Below are 16,721 nucleotides of genomic sequence, written 5' to 3'. Positions count from 1 at the left end.
ACTGAAATGAATACGAAAAATAGTCTGAGGAGTGACTCTGCAACTGCTTAGATATCTGAACGTGTTTATTGGTCCAGCAAAAGGAAATGGGAAGAAGTTTCCTAAGGAAAAGCCTGTGCAACTTGTGGAGTTTATGTCCAAATTTTGGTAACTGGCTACTGCAAACATGCTGCCTGTTAATTTTACGTGGTGTAATTAGTGAAACATTACAGAAAATAACTGTCACACATACTTTTCAGATCTTTGCAATGAGTTACCCTGGCTATCCCCCAGCGGGTGGATATCCCCCAGCAGCCCCAGGTAAGTTTAGATGAAGTAAACATTCAATGGCAGTGGTGGTCCTATCTGGAGAGGAGAAGTGGCATGGACAAAGAACAAGACTGCAGAGGGTTTTCTTGACTCACCGAAGCTTTCTGTGCTTTCTTGTTAAGTTCTATTTAATCTTGGCTGGGGATTCTGATTTATATGAGTGTTCTACCATGTGTTCATATAAGGTCCATTTTCATTCATCTCAAATGAAGCATATAGCACTAGGAGATGGTCATAATTTGACGAAAATCAACGAATTTCAAGGAACAGTGTCCTGTCAGTACTGAGTTTTGAAGGCAGCTAGTGAGAAAAATGAGTACGGGGAGAAATCAGTCACACAATCTAAAACCATAGCCCACAGAAAATTAGGGCTTTAATTATGACATTTTCCCTAATTCACTGTTCTTAGGCAGACAGTTGTATATGGAAGGGAGAGGGCTGTTAAAAAGGGTATTGATTATAATGATATAAAGCTGACGAAATGTGTAACTACTGTTTGGTATCAGGGTGAATTTTATAGTTGTTGGTAATGAACTTTGTAGTTGTTAATATTGTTGGTAAAAAGAAAGGCCTGGAGTCATACGGAGTTAGGCAAGCTAACTTGGGAAGGGAAGCAGTATACAGTGAGAAGCCAAAATAGTCTGGGAGGATAAATCCTATTTCTCAGCAGAATACTCTGGCTTAGTTAGACTGCTATGCAGAGAAGACTGTACTTCTGTGTGCAGCCAAGTTGTGTGGCTTGGGTATCTGTGAATGTACTGTATCATGCTCTGTAGTCATCTCTCAAATTAGCAGCCTGAAAAGAATTAATATCTTCCTACTGGAATACACAGACTACTCTCTAGTCAAAATATGGTGTTTACAGTATTAACTCTTGAGTGTTAACCTTCAAATATGTTTAGAGTTGTTTTAAATGAGAACTTACAGATTCAATGATAACATGATTAAAAATATGCAGTGAGGCTTCCCTTTGTATCGTAATTGCACTGCTACCCTGCACCTCTTCAGTTGACTTTCCTTCTCCTAAACTGCTAGTGTTGAACAGACATGACATTAGAAATGTAAATGGTAAGGAATAAGTTTAAAAAGGTGTAGCTTTTGTGTTTCAGCACAGCTGTGTTTGATTTCAGGTAGCAGTCCCTGGGGTGGTGCTGCCTATCCACCTTCAAATCCACCTCCAATTGGCCTAGAAAACGTGGCTGGCTATGCCAGTCAGTTCAATCCCAACTACATGGCTGGAATGGTGAGTTTGCGTTCATTTAATGTGTTTTACCGTGACTTCCTTAAGTGCAAAGATGTGTTTCTGGCATTGCCACTGAGAAATTTATCTCTTGAGTTCTGTGTCTTTATGTCTAGTCTGTTTAGGTGTTAAGCATTTAATATCATCTATTGAAGAAAACAGTTACTGAAAGCTATTCCTTATTTTAGGAAAACAGACCACTAGTTAAATGTTAAGAGCCTAACTTCAAACATCATGGACGTAAAAGTAATATTACTTGGCTTTTGCTGTGCAGAGGAATAGGAGAACAGACTATTAACACCAAGTATCCACTGTTAATATATATTCACACTGGCAAACGCAGTCCAGATTTTGCCTATTATCTGGATTTTGGCCAGTCTGAATAAGGAACAAGGCTGTGCAATTTGAGGTATCAATGACTTATCCCTGAAAAGAATATGGGATCAGCTCTCTCTTATAAGCTTTGATGTTTGACAGGTGGTAGTAAAAACCTTTTACATTTATTGAAGAAATGCAGACGTTTCCAATGTGACTTTTTTTTTTTTTTGCATAGAGTAAAAGTGAGTGACACTTCTGAAGACTTAGTCTTCAGAAATCTATTGTGCTGCACAATGAATGCTCAGTTTGTAGGAATACATTTGCATTATACATGCCTTTCTGAGGCAATGATTAAATGAAGTGATTTGGCAGCCAGCCTCAAAATGAGCAACAAACTATCTAGGGTACATATAGCAATATCCACTGCAACTAGCTTCTCAGAGCACTGCAATCATTGAATGTTGGTTCTTCTGGTTCCTTTGTAGAAGAGGGTCCGAGTGTGTCACGTGGGAAGATGTTATTGCATGTGGAGTGGAGTATCTTTGTGGCAATTTCTGCAGATGTCTTTCCAAATGTAGTTCAGGAACTCTTGCCTAGTTGTAAACTACTAATGCACCTGGTGCATCATAAGACAGCTCAGATGATGCTGTGGTCATATAAGGCAGCCATGGACAGAGAAGAGATAAGCATAGTTTTTTGTTGCTGGGATTAATTGTCATAAGCTTTTAGAAGAAGAGGCATGTGGTGCTCTTTGGCACTCTTCAATGTGAGTGGTGTGCAATGCTGGATGCAGTGGCAGGTATGTGTCTTGGTTCTGCTTTTTGACGTATGGTAGATGATGATTACAGTAAAGCAAGAGTCAAGTGAATACAGGTTTGTTTTTTTTTTTTCCATCGTGCTTGCTAGTAAGACATGATTAGTCTAAAGTTCTTTTGCAGTGGAGATGCAGAACTACGTGTCCATGTTGGTGGGGTGGGAGGTTGTATTGTATTAAGGACATTATTGAAACTCAACCATTTGTACACCTTCCCATCTCTTGCTTTATTGGCTGTCATTGCAGGCATCCAACCTGGCAGGGACCTTTGGAGGGACAAATGTACCTCAAGGCATATATCCTTCGACACCTGGGGGTTATCCCCCAGTCCCTCCAGGTGGCTTTGGGCAACCTCCATCAGGACAACAGCCTTCTTATGGAGGATATCCTCCACCTGGAGGGAATCCACCATCAGGAATGCCAGCTTACCCAGGATACCCAGGTGGCCCTGTGCCAGGCCAGCCCACACCACCGCCTGGTCAGCAGCCTATGAGCTATCCAGGACAGCCACCAGCAACTTACCCAGGGCAGCAGCCTATGCCAAACTATCCACCGGGCCCGGCTGTGAATCCATCTATGCCCTCTTACCCAGGAACTACAGGGCCTGTGGTCTCTCCTGTAACAGTAAGATCACTCATTGCTTTTGTTTTGAGTTATGATCATGTATATGTATATGTTTCTCTAAATTCTCTTTGTGTATGTAAGTGTAAACTGACCCTAAAATTGAAAAGAAGTTTGACTAAACAGAGAGATGGATCCTTTCCAAATGCAAGCATTATAGGCTCATATGACTTGAAGCAAATGCTGTTTTACCACATTATCCAAGAATAAAGATTTGATGTGAATTCAAGTTTAGTGAAATTTGCCTTTCCTAACTTAAAAAAGTCTTGCCAGTTTCATCAAACCTTAATTAATTGGACAGCAGATTTAACATCAGGGAATGTTCTTGACCTTGCATTTTGTCATAATTTGGGTATAGAAATGAACTGATTGTTTAAGGTGGGGTTTTTTTGAGTTTTCTCTGTTACTTTTCTAACAAAAAGAAAATTGGTAACAGTGGTCATCTTTCCTAAGTATTAAAATACAGTCTTTTACTGATTAACATTAATATGCAACTCAATGTGGTCTGATTTTAGCATGGAAACCGAGGCACAATCACTGATGCACCGGGATTTGACCCTCTGAAGGATGCAGAAGTCTTAAGGAAAGCCATGAAGGGATTCGGTGAGCAGCCTGTGGATTTACATTTCAATGAAAAGTAGAATGGCAGCTTCGATGCAGCTCTGATCTTTCTGCATTGTTACATGTGTACTGAGTGGGCTAGTTCACATGTGGTTGTCCTTCATTATCAGAAGAATAATTGGAAGTTCATGTTGGCATAAAGAACCTCATGAGTTTGGTATTTGGTTTGGGGTGGGGTTTTTTTGTATTCTTACTGTGTTTGTGATTGGGAGTAGAGCTTGAAGTTCTGCGGTCGTGCACAGGAGGAGATGGTGTAGATTAATTAAAGGCATACATGTCCTTTGGTTGGCGTTAGAAGAGATAGGGTCAAATGGAAACAGAAAGCTGAGTCCTCACATGATGTGCATGCTCATTCTGTGGTGTCTGTGTGCATGTACAGGAACCGATGAGCAGGCGATTATCGATTGTCTTGGAAGTCGTTCAAACAAGCAACGTCAGCAGATCATCCTGTCCTTCAAAACAGCTTATGGAAAGGTAAATACATCATGAAAATAGAAAGAAGAAGGAATAAGAGCCTACATTTCTTCACTGGAAGTCAGAAGACTTAGTGTTTGGAAAAAAAGATTGGAAGTTGCTTAAGGGGAAGATGGTTCACAAGACATAGCCTGTTTAGGGTTCTGCTTTTACCCACTCTTGACTTCTTCATGCAGTGTTTCAGATGAAACTTATAAAGCAGTTTCTCTGCTAAACGGTACTGACTCTTTGCAGTCTATTTAATTGGACCGTAGCTACCTAGATGTACATGTTGTATTATGCTGGTTTTAGTATTGATAAAAGTGGAATAGCTTTACTTTGAAGATATATTATTGATGCTTATGCATAAAGAATTCCAATTAAAATCCACAGTTTTGGTGGTGTTAATTGTGGTCTTCATGCATTTTTTCCTTGTTTTTACTTCTCATTAGGATTTGATCAAGGATCTCAAGTCTGAGCTATCAGGTAACTTTGAGAGGACAATCTTAGCAATGATGAAGACACCTGTCATGTTTGATGCTTATGAAATCAAGGAAGCTATAAAGGTTTGTGTAGGAGATACAAATTTATAAGATAGAGGAACTATTTGAGCTGATAAAATTTTTGGTAGTCATTTAAAAGCTTGGACTTACATTCCCTCCTCTCCGTCCAGATGTTCAATCCACTGTTTGACTGATCTGTACCCTGTTTCTTGGAGGTATATATGATAGTAAAATTGAGAAATGTTATTCCAATAGGTTAAAGGTGAAGACTATATAATAGATCTGTGTTTTAACAAAAATATATTAATAAATAAGTACACAAAAAAGGCAGAAACTGAGTTCTAACGGTCTCTGCAGTTCATTTATGACATAGTCTTGAGTAAGCCGCAGAGGTGATGCTCTTCTCAGCCAGCTGCTGCATGCGGTGCCTTTGTTTCTGGGTTTTTGCTTTGAGCTGTGATGGAACTGATTATAAAACTGCTCAACTTAGATTCCACTGAGTGCTCAAGAATAGTTCAGGAAACTAGATTCATAAAGATTTTGGGCAGGGTGTACCTTCTTTTTATCTTTTCGCCCACCTCAAAAGTGTATTTTCCTGGTCCATGCTGAACCTTTTCTAAAATATTATGGAAGCATTGTGTACTTTGTCTTTAAAGCAATCAGACTATTTTATAAACATTTAGGTTTTAAACATAAAAATAGGTCAAACACTTGTATTTCAAGCCAGTGTTTAAATGAAAGTGAAATAAGTATTTCCATTACTGAGTCAGTACGTATATTTACATGTCCACAATTTTGAAGTAGCTAGGAGGATGACATTATATTAGCTATATTGTAATTGTAACTGCTATCTATTGGTTAATGAAAGTTACCTGTTAGAATTAACAAATTCATCTGTAGTGGCAGCAAAAATGATTCTTAAAATGCCAAAAACCTGGGGTGAAAGATGACATTTAAAAATGAAACTTTGTTTTCATAATTATTTTAATTATCTGTTTAATTTGTATCCTTAATATTTATCTGTGTCTTGGACACGTGTTATAAGTAGCATTTAAACTACTTGCTTTGACTTCTATAACAAGATTATATTCTGAATTGTATTTTGTTGTATAATGTTATTACATTTCTTTTATAGTAGGTTGTAGAAGTAAGAAAAGAATCTGAAGAGTGTGTTTTCTCCTTATGCTTTGTTTTAGGGTGTTGGCACAGATGAGAATTGTCTCATTGAAATCTTAGCTTCTCGCAGTAATGAGCATATTCAGGAACTCAACAGGGTCTATAAAGCAGGTTAGATTTGTTACAATTCCATCAAAATTGTCTTCCTTATATTCCTTAATCACTGACTGACAATATGTATTTAGGAAATGAGCAGGGATATATAATGATTCATGACTGTCTCTCTTCCAGAATTTAAGAAAACTCTGGAGGAAGCAATAAAAAGTGACACGTCTGGACACTTTCAGAGGCTTTTAATTTCACTTTCTCAGGTACTTGCATGCCAGGATTTTGAAGTTTGGAGTTTGCGTGTGTGTGTGTTTGTAGGGTTGGTTTGTTGTTATTGGTGGTGGTGGTGGTTGTTCTTCTTTTAAAAAAAAAAAGAAAAAAATCCCACCAGTGACACTTTTGTACCTTCAAATTCTTTCAGGGAAACAGAGATGAAAGTACAACTGTTGACATGTCTCTCGTCCAAAAAGATGTGCAGGTCAGTAGAAATTCTTCATAATTTCTAATTACAGTCAACTCAATACACTGAAATTTGACTGTGTGGTTTCTGCTTACTCTTAGTTTTGGACGCCTTGTGACTTCCCCTGATGTAGTGCTTATGTTTCAGTGGATGGAAGTGATGTGAAAAGCCCTGACAGAGCATTAGAGCCATGTAGCTCCATTACAGAGATGAAGCTCTTGGGAATAGAGTCCATGGGGTTTTTTAATCTCTCATTCTGTCAGATCTCTGGCTTTTCTAGGTGTTGGCGTGACTCAGTTGTGCTGCTTGTTAAGGGAATGGTCCAAAGAGATTTTTGAGATTAAATGAGTGTGGATTAAATTTTAATCTATTTAACACCTGCATTAACCTTTGCCTGTTATTTAAGGAACTCTGGATTTTTGCAGCAAATAAGGCGCTTGGACCTTGTTACTCTTGCCCTGTTACTTTGTTTGTGTGTGTTCTACTTTGCCACACAGCAAAGAGAAAACCCTGGGTCACTTCAGCACGCTACTGTCATATAAATAATAATGTAATTAGCATTCTACATAGTATGCCTTAGCCAAAAGACAAGAATGTCCCAGAATATACACAGAGGCATAGAAAAAAAGCTAGACATCAGCCCTGTTACGAAAACCAGTTTTCAGGTACTTTTTAAACAATTTTCTCCCCTTTAGTAATCTGGAGCTCTTGTGTTTGAGCACTTATGTATCAGTAAGCTAGGAAGACTGCAAGCATAGCATATTGTAGGAAGGTTAAAACTACTTTCTGTTTATTGCTTGCTCCTGTTTTCCAGCAGTACGTAGACTAAGAAATAAGTATAAAAGGAGGAGAGGCTGCAAGGAAGCAGATCTGTAACTCAGCTTTTCAGCCTGACTGCTTTTCTGAGCAGTGAAGTGTGAATTCCCTTCTGTGTTTAGGAGCTATATGCAGCTGGAGAGAACCGTCTAGGAACTGATGAATCCAAATTCAATGCCATTCTGTGTGCAAGAAGCAGGGCCCATCTCAGAGCAGGTAATGGTGTCCGCTACATAAAGAGTAACTTGATTCTGTTGTATGTAATGATAAAAATGTACAATACCGCCCTGTGCCTGAATTTCCTCCATCTGTAAAATGACTGTCATGATACTTCAATGAAAAGCAGGGTGAATTCCACTGAGGGAAAGGGTACACAAGATCTGCATGTTATGATCATCTTTCTTAAATATCAGAGCAGGTAGAGGTCATACTTGTTCAAATGTTTCTCTGATAAAAGAATTGAAAAACTAGAATTGTTTTGATTTTGTGTGCTTGTGCCTGCACAAGACACTTGCAATCCTTCCCCATTTACTTGCTAGTGATTAGGTGTTACATCAGTCTGTAGTGGTGGAAATGTTTTAGTAACTACATAGAACTTTTGAAATGCACTGCATATTGCGGCACTTGTATGGAGAGGAAAGGGGTGGGGGTGTTTGGGAACCTGAATGTTTTCTTCTTAATTTTCCTGACACCCAAAGCTTTCCTAGAAGAATTTTCACTATTTCCGTTACAGTGGTTTCTTGGTTTAGCCCTTTAAAAACAAGGACAGACTAAGACAAGCTAGAAGGAGCATGATGATATGTGAATGGAACAAGATGGTTGATAACATAGTATTAGTCTTTGAGATGTTAAAACTTTTGTGAGTATACTGTAGTATTAAGTTGACAAATGTGACTGAAATGAAGCCATCCAGCATGCACCAGTGCTACCTTTTTTTGTGAGGCTGATTCCTAAAATCTTTCTCTTCCATTAACAGTCTTCAGTGAGTACCAGAGGATGTGTAACCGGGACATTGAAAAAAGCATATGTCGTGAAATGTCTGGAGACCTGGAAAAGGGCATGCTGGCAGTAGGTATGTGTCATCTGAGCAACTTCATTCCTGGTATTCCGCTAAAACTGACTGAGATGGTGGCATCTGTGACTCCAGCTAAGGATGATGTTCTTAGTAATAATTCCAGTTTTCTGCTTTTTACGTTGAGCTTTCTGTGAAGTCACTTGTGGCTAGCAAAGCAGGGCACTTAATTCACCTCAAAATGGCAGATGAAGCTTTTGCTTCAGGCAGCTGCAGAATTTAAATTTCACACGTTAAAGTGGGGAGAGAATTAGTAACTGTACTTGGCATTGTTTTAAGAAGTGATGAGAACTTGTACCAACCGCTGAGTCAGTGAGAATGGAATATTTGGGACAGCTTTGGAAATCGAGCAAAATGCAGGGATTAACCCTCTAATTAGTTACCTCTACCTCTTTTTAATAGAAAGAAAACTTAAATTTGATTGCAAAGGGGTTGTTTTTTTCCACATGTCCTGTGGTTACAGCTTTGTTAAATCTTTGCTTTTAAGTGCCTCCAGTACTCCTGAAGAGTAAAGACTTACCTGAAGTCTACTGTTGTCCCTTGGGAGGTAGTCATTAGTTTCCATGAGGCTAGGACAAGGCCTTCAGTTGTTACGCAGTGGTTTTTATTTGGAATGTTTTCTTCTAGATAAAATTGTGGACCTCTTTCTCTCTCTCGTCTTTTGTCTCTCATCTCTTAGACAAGACTGCTTCTTTACATCTCAATTTCTTTTTCTGTTTATTACTGTGAATTTACTGTGGTATCTACACCTGCTCCTTTAAAAGTGTTGTTCTTGGGTTTTGAATATGGTAGTGACTAGAAAAGTGATGTAATAAAAAAAAAAAAAAAAAAACCAAACAAAAAAACCCCACAAAACTTCTTACCAAAATAAATAGGAAAAATGTACTTTGCATCACTTGGAAACAATAGATTTTTTTCATAGAAGTTTGCAACAAAATCTTACAAAATTGAATAAATTTTAAAGGCCTCATTTTTTCACTCCTTTCTTGTGCATATGGGAACTATGTAACTATTGTTCTTGCTCTACTTGGCCTTTTAATGACCCAAACTGGATCCATCTCTGTTAGTGTGATACATTTGCAGACTTTTTCCAGGATTCAGAATTTGTCACCTCAAAAAGTATTGGTAAAAAACAAAACTTACGGAAAAGAAATATTTCCCAGCGTTTGCAGAAAAAGATTGCCTTGGTAAAAAAACTGTACCGTCAGAGTTTGGAAGTCCTTTGACTTCATGGAGCTTTGCAGTCGCTTGATAGGTCTCCATGTAGATACAGATTCAGAATTTGGACTGTAGCTTGCAAACAAGTCAGTACCCTTTTGAGCAAGAATTGTCATTAATATTCACTGAATAACTCCTTTACTGAATAGATTTTGGTTTGGATATTTTGTTTATATGTATATATATGTATATACACACGTATATATCTATACCAGCCAATGATGTTAGCATCATTTGTTTCGTGAACCTTATTTTCAGGGAAAAAAAAAAAATTCTAATTGAAAATATTTAATTTTGCTTTCTTTAAAGCTTTCTGGATTGTACAACTGGTAACTTACAATAACATCTTCAAACATCTTAAAGTGCAAGTGTCTTGTTTTAGCTAAATACAGTGACAAAGAAACATGCATTTCATTTGTCATTCATTTTTGAATTGTATTATGTTTGATAGTTGTGTGTGGTGAACTGCTATCTCTCATCTACATTTTCCTGTTCAGAAAAGTACTTTTTCCTATATAGAATGTGTGTTGCTGTGAAATACGTATTTAGGTTTGCCCCTTTTGTTTTGTATTGATTTTACATGATTGCTTTTGATACCTTTTTGTGCTATAAAATATGTCAGGTGTCATTTGCTTTCTGTGTAGTTTGCCACAGATTGCATGACTGTTTACCAACATAGGATCAATATATAGATTTTAATTCTGATGAGTGATGGAGGATTCTTTCATTATCCTGATTAACATGCCAGTAATTTGATTTAGATTTTGCTCTTTGAGATTTCTACCTGTGCTAATTAAATATAAAATCCAGTCATTACTAAATAAGCATGTTAAGAATTTTTCAGGAGTCCTGGTGAACTTTGTAGCTAAAAAATAAATAATATATGTAACCAACTTTAAAATAAGGGTGAAGTTTCTATCATAGGTAGCTTCCCAACTTGTATTAGGGCAGGACTTGAATTTGTCATACCTTGCAAATGCATGGCCTAAAAATTCTTAAATTAGGAAAAAGCCAGGAGCACCACTAACTATGTTTTCCTTCAAGCCTTCTGCCCCCTCCCTATTTCCTCTTAAGCAAGATTCTGGTCATTAGACTTTAAAGATTCATTGTGGCTGCTTCACACTAGATGTTTTCTAGTGACGGAAAAATTTGCTTTGAACCATGAAGTATAGTAGGTTCTTTAACTTCATTGCAGCTACTGTTTGTATTAGAAATAATTTCAGTGACTAACTGAAGGAGTGGAAGCTGCATTGTATCGAGTGTGTGTTTATGTGAAATTAAACATTTGACTACCTAGGGTAAGCTCAAAAAATGACTGAGAGTTCCGATTGAGGAGGAATACCTGATTTCTGTAATACTGTTTCTTTTTGCAGTTAAGTGCCTCAAGAATACGCCAGCTTTTTTTGCAGAGAGATTGCAGAAAGCTATGAAGGTACGTGTCTCTGACAGGATACATAAAGTTATAGAGTGTTTTTTTAGAAAATGCTTGTACCGCTCATTGGAATCAATTGTTTAGCTAAAGGTATTACGTTTTTCGGTGGGCAGATGACTAACAAGATGCATTCATCATTATGAAAGGCTGGAAGAATCTAGCTAATTTGATATCCTTAACAAAAAGATGCATACAACCATACCTTAAAAAAAGGAAGTCTTCACTTGGTAAAACACAAATATGCTGAAGACTCACTGAAATTTATATCTTTTAAGTGGGGAAGTCTAGCTGAAATAAATAAATAGGCCATTAAACTCACCAAATTTTCCTGACCCCCTGTCCCTCTGACACCCTCCCCCTTTTTTTTTTTTTCCTCCTAACTGTTCTTGTGCAGAGAAATGACTGTTAGTGTCCTACCAGTAAATTCAATTTATTAAAGCACGATAGGCCAAATTCTGTTCAAGCTTATTGAAGTCTATAGGATTATGCTGGTAAATGGTTGGCTGTTCATGGAGTGATGCTTTATTTTTATTTCTTTTTTAACTAGTGCTGTATCATCCAGCATTTCTACACATTATTAAGACATTATATTGCTGTTTTGTTTGTTTCAGGGAGCGGGAACAAAAGACAGAACTCTAATTCGAATCATGGTGTCACGCAGTGAGGTTGACCTGCTGGACATACGTGCAGAATACAAGCGGATGTATGGCAGATCCCTCTACACAGATATCACTGTAAGACTTCGAGATTTTCTCTTCCCTGTGGTGGTATCCTTTCTGCTAGTAGAACATGGATCCTTACACTGAATAGCTGTTAACTGCACTGAGTGTAGCTGGCTGTATTTGGTTTGCTGCATTTGTCAGGAGGGTGGAAGCTGAAGTGCCAGAGAAGCACAAACAGCACTTGCTTTTGCATGGGGGCTAGATGAGTTAGAGATGGGAAGGAAGCCAACAGACAAGGAAGGAAAAGGAAATTGGTCCACAGGGGTTTCAGGGAGGTGATTTTAAGTCTGGTCTCTGTCCCAATCTCTGTATGTGATCTTGTAGAAGCCACTTAGTTCTCCAACTGAGTAACGATGGTGCTCTACCTCATGTGTGTTGAAGGAGTTTAAAGACCCTGTTATGCCTTTAAAAGATTGTCTCCTCTTGCTCTTGAAAGTACAAGTTTTTCGAAGTAGATTAAACTTCAGATTCTTCAGCAGTTGATCCACCCTACTACTTGCTATTAACAGCTGTAGCAACAGACAAGAGGATGTCTAGCCAGTGGGGAGGGTAGTAAGAGCTGGAGGAAAGTGAGTGGTGCCACTTTCATTTACCTTGTAATGAAGGTGCCAAATCTGTTAAGCCCCTATTTATTCCTTCTGCTGTTGACACTGAGGGGCTGCAACTTGGTGGTGTTGGGAAGGAATCCTGCAAAGATAGCGAAGTGGTTTCTGACCTCAGTGCTGAGGAAGGTTATGGAGCAGATCATCTTGAGTGCCATCACGTGGCACGTACAGGACAACCAGGTGATCAGGCCCGGTCCACATGGGTTTATGAAAGGCAGCTCCTGCTTGACCAACCTCATCACCTTCTACGACAAGGTGACCTGCTTAGTGGATGAGGGAAAGGCTGTGGATGTTGTCTACCTAGACTTCAGTAAAGCCTTTGACACCATCTCCCACAGCATTCTCCTGGAGAAACTGGCTGCTTGTGCCTTGGATGGGTGTACTCTTCACTGGGTAAAGAACTGGCTGGATGGCCGAGCCCAAAGAGTTGTGGTAAATGGTGTTAAATCTAGCTGGCGGCCGGTCACAAGCGGTGTTCCCCAGGGCTCAGTACTAGGGCCAGTTCTGTTTTATCCTCTCATCCAGATCATTGAGAAAGATATTGAGTGCACCCTCATTAAGTCTGCAGACGACACCATGTTGAGCGGGCGTGTTGATCTGCTTGAGGGTAGGAAGGCTCTGCAGAGAGGTCTGGATGGGCTGGATCGATGGGCCAAGGCTAGCTCTATGAGGTTTAATAAGGCCAAGTGTCGGGTCCTGCACGTTGGTCACAACAACCCCATGCAACGCTACAGGCTTGGGGAGGAGTGGCTGGAAAGCTGCCTGGCAGAAAAGGACCTGGGGGTGGTGGTTGACAGCTGGCTGAACATGAGCCGGCAGTGTGCCCAGGTGGTCAAGAATGCCAACAGCATCCTGGCCTGTATCAGGAATAGCGTGGCCAGCAGGAGTAGGGCAGTGATTATGCCCCTGTACTCGGCACTGGTGAGGTTGCTCCTCGAATCCTGTGTTCAGTTTTGGGCCCCTCACTACAAGAAAGACGTTGAGGTGCTGGAGCGTGTCCAGAGAAGGGCAACGAAGCTGGTGAGGGGTCTGGAGATTAAGTCTTACCAGGAGCGGCTGAGGGAACTGGGGTTGTTCAGTCTGGAGAAAAGGAGGCTGAGGGGAGACCTTATCGCTCTCTTACAACTACCTGAAAAGAGGTTGTGGCGAGGTGGTGTTGGTCTCTTCTCTCAAGTAACAAGTGATAGGACAAGAGAAAACAACCTCAAGTTGCGCCAGAGAAGGTTTAGATTGGATATTACGAAAAATTTCTTCACCGAAAGGGTTGTCAAGCATGGGAACAGGCTGCCCAGGGAAGTTGAGTCACCATCCCTGGAGGTATTTAAAAGATGTATAGATGTGGTGCTTAGGGACATGGTTTAGTGGTGGACTTGGCAGTGCCAGGTTAATGGACTTGGTGATCTTAAAGGTCTTTTCCAACCAAAACGATTCTATGATTCTAAGGATAGTGTGCACCAAAAAGTCTTGATGTGAGTCTTCTGCTGGCAACTCTATGGTCTTACTGCCCATGCACCACAGAGGATCACCTAGCAGAAGCTTTTTCCAAGTGTGTAACTCTAGAGTGAAGATGTGCTTCTACTATAGTAGTTACATGCCTTGTAACCACCAACGTGTGAGTAAAAAACAGTGACATGTTGGTGGAAAAGCTGTATGTCTCCCTTTTTTCTTTTTTTTTCTTTTTCTCTCCTTCTCTTTTGATCTGGCATTAAAATAATTTCACCATTCAGAAACAGGCCATACCCATTTAATGGGCTGAACTTGGTTTCCATAAATACGGGGCATGCATGTGCACAGTTAAGTGCATGTACATTCTACTTTGGTAGAAGTAGAGCAAAAAACATCCTTGGAAAGCAAGTTCTTAATTCTTTTTTTTTTTTTTTTTTTTTTTGGTAAGTGGACAGCAGTTCTTTCCTTTCAGCACATATATGAACAGGAATGTTTTATATTTTGTGGATTGTGCTTTACAGCTGCACAGGATTTACTTGATCTTTGAGGTGTCTCTGTCACAATTGTACTAGTTTTGATCTGGACAAAACCATTTTCAGTCGTACCTGAAGATGAAGGATGAGATAAATGCACTGGCTGAAACTGTTCTGTGAAAAGGATTGGCAAGCCTCATCGGCCAAACCTAGTTAATGAGTAACTCGCAGGGAACGCTTTTTACTCATAAGAGCACCAGGTAAAACTCAGCTAGCACAGCCTTTTGTGATTAACTGCTGCTGTTCATGAAATCTTCCGCTCTTTTCAATGCATCTTTGTATGTGCATCCATACGGACTTTCACTGCCCACAACATGAAGGATATGTTCCACAGTTAGAACTGGGGAAACAAACCTCTTAGATCTTTTGATATCTGGGCTTTTTTTTTTTTATATTTGAACATAATAAAGAGTAAAACTTCAAGTGCTGCCCCTGGAAAAATATCTAGATTGACTGCAAGGAAAAGGACTTCTGTATTAATTTTTCCATATTTTCATACCTTTTGCTGGAAGACAGCTTTTCAGTGAGAGATTTTTATTGAACTATTCCCAAGTAAGTAGTTGAACTGGTATACCAAATTCAGTTTGCTAAGGAAATGTGTTATCTGCAGACACTTTCGGTTCCAGTTATGGAAGGAGCAGCTTTTACTGTGTACTTGTATTGAAGTGATTTCTAATTAGCAGGCTTTTTAATTTTTCCTTTTTTTCCCTTTTTTTTTCCTTTCTCTTCTTTTTTTTTTCCTTTTTTTTTTTTTTTCCTTTGGTAAGCAGTTAACACCTGCTTTCTTCAGGCTTCATCTCCTTGGGTTGTTAATGTTGTGTTTAGGATGCTTTCATTTCTTTTTCCTCTATTTCAAAGCACAAGTCTTCAACATCTCTCTTTCTGGGTTCTTTTCTAGGGTGATACTTCAGGAGACTACCGGAAAATCCTACTCAAGTTGTGTGGTGGAAATGACTAAATGGAGCATTGAGCTTTTCTTAAAAAAGCTGCTATTTTAATGTTTTTGCTTTATAGTATCTTTTTTTTCCTCAAAAAGTAAATATGTAATGACCTGTTTATCCTAAAGCAATTACATTTTTAAAGATAAATTTGCATATATCTTCCCTTCAGTTTGAAAATAGTAGGTAATAAATGCCAAAAAATATAAATACCAAGCTTATGTGCCATCTGCTTAGGATTCTATATAGTACTCTCAGCAATCCATGAATGACAGGTCATTATTTTTTTTCTGCTTATATTATGCTGAAATAATATGTTTGTTTTATGGAACAAAAATCACAGTTGTATGATTTAAGGTTTTATTTTGTATAAACATTACATGCTGTTTTAATGCTGGTTTTATATATGTTGTATGCAGAGTTGGTTTCATGCTAGCCTACTCCCTGATGTGTGGAGAGAACGGCCTTGAGTTTTTGTGTCTAGTTAAGACTGTTTTAAAGAAGTTTTGCCAAGTTCTGTTTTCTTTCCTTGATTGTTTTTAAGGAAGATGTGTTCCACATTTCAATCTTGCTAGGGCATCTGTCACACGGGCAGTAGTAACGTTGACATTAGTAAAGATTCTATAGTTAATGTTTTAAGGTTTTGGATTGTGCCTTAAATATATGTATGTAAGAAGAGATTATGAAATTAAAGCTGTCTACCTTCTAACTCTTTGCAAGTTGTGCTTTTTGGTGTTCATGTTGATTTACATGTGAGTTTAGGTAACTTAGTTTTTCCATGGAAGTTCTCTTCTTCAATCTAGAGAATTATTCAGAAATTTTTGTGTTGACAAGAGTTTGGGACTTGTGTGCTGTTGATGAGCAATTGTCTGTACGTGATATGTTATCTCTAGTTCTTGGTCAGTATTTTCATTTTGTATGTTGTAATTTATCTGACTCTTGGAACTCTGAATTTTTATTCTCTGCTAGCATGGGTGATGTATCTTCAGCTTATGATTCTCAAAATAGGAACATGTAAAGGAAAAAAAAAACTACAGGAAGGAAAGAGATTTGGAGCTAGGTCCGTCTAAGTAGACTGCTTGTTAATCAAGAATGTGCAGACTTCTCTTATTTCACACACACACGCATGCTCTCTCTCCATTTGTAAAGGTCAGGCGGGTCCTTTTTCCTAGAAGAAGTTGTGTTGCTGTTTGTCATGGAAGGAAATAGGGGTTGCATGGGAGTGGGTGTTGCAATTAATTCTGGGTTGCATTTGTCACTATAGCAAGGGAGAAGAGTGTAAAGATACCAGAATAAGGTGGCTGTGCGTCCAAATGACAAATTCTGACAAGTCCCAACTCTGACTAGGACATGCAGATAGGACTCCTGTTTCAGTC

The 16,721-nt window shown here is 38.9% G+C and overlaps 1 protein-coding gene across 1 annotated transcript; it reads left to right on the top strand.

The window, feature by feature from the left end:
• Nucleotides 1-248: 248 nt before the first annotated feature.
• On the top strand, nucleotides 249-16,059 carry ANXA11 (annexin A11; the record flags this gene model as incomplete). The annotated part of the gene is made up of 14 exons (XM_082001887.1): nucleotides 249-300; nucleotides 1,440-1,552; nucleotides 2,928-3,305; nucleotides 3,818-3,905; nucleotides 4,303-4,397; nucleotides 4,829-4,942; nucleotides 6,076-6,166; nucleotides 6,287-6,366; nucleotides 6,525-6,581; nucleotides 7,502-7,595; nucleotides 8,356-8,451; nucleotides 11,043-11,101; nucleotides 11,713-11,835; nucleotides 15,306-16,059. 14 exons carry the CDS (start codon nucleotides 249-251, stop codon nucleotides 15,363-15,365), a joined length of 1,500 nt encoding a protein of 499 aa, XP_081858013.1. The 3' UTR covers nucleotides 15,366-16,059.
• Nucleotides 16,060-16,721: the final 662 nt, after the last annotated feature.

The sequence above is a fragment of the Phaethon aethereus genome, assembly GCF_964289735.1.
Source record: "Phaethon aethereus genome assembly, chromosome: 7".
Taxonomy (NCBI): Eukaryota; Metazoa; Chordata; class Aves; order Phaethontiformes; family Phaethontidae; genus Phaethon; species Phaethon aethereus.
This window is presented reverse-complemented; position numbering and strand designations above follow the sequence as displayed.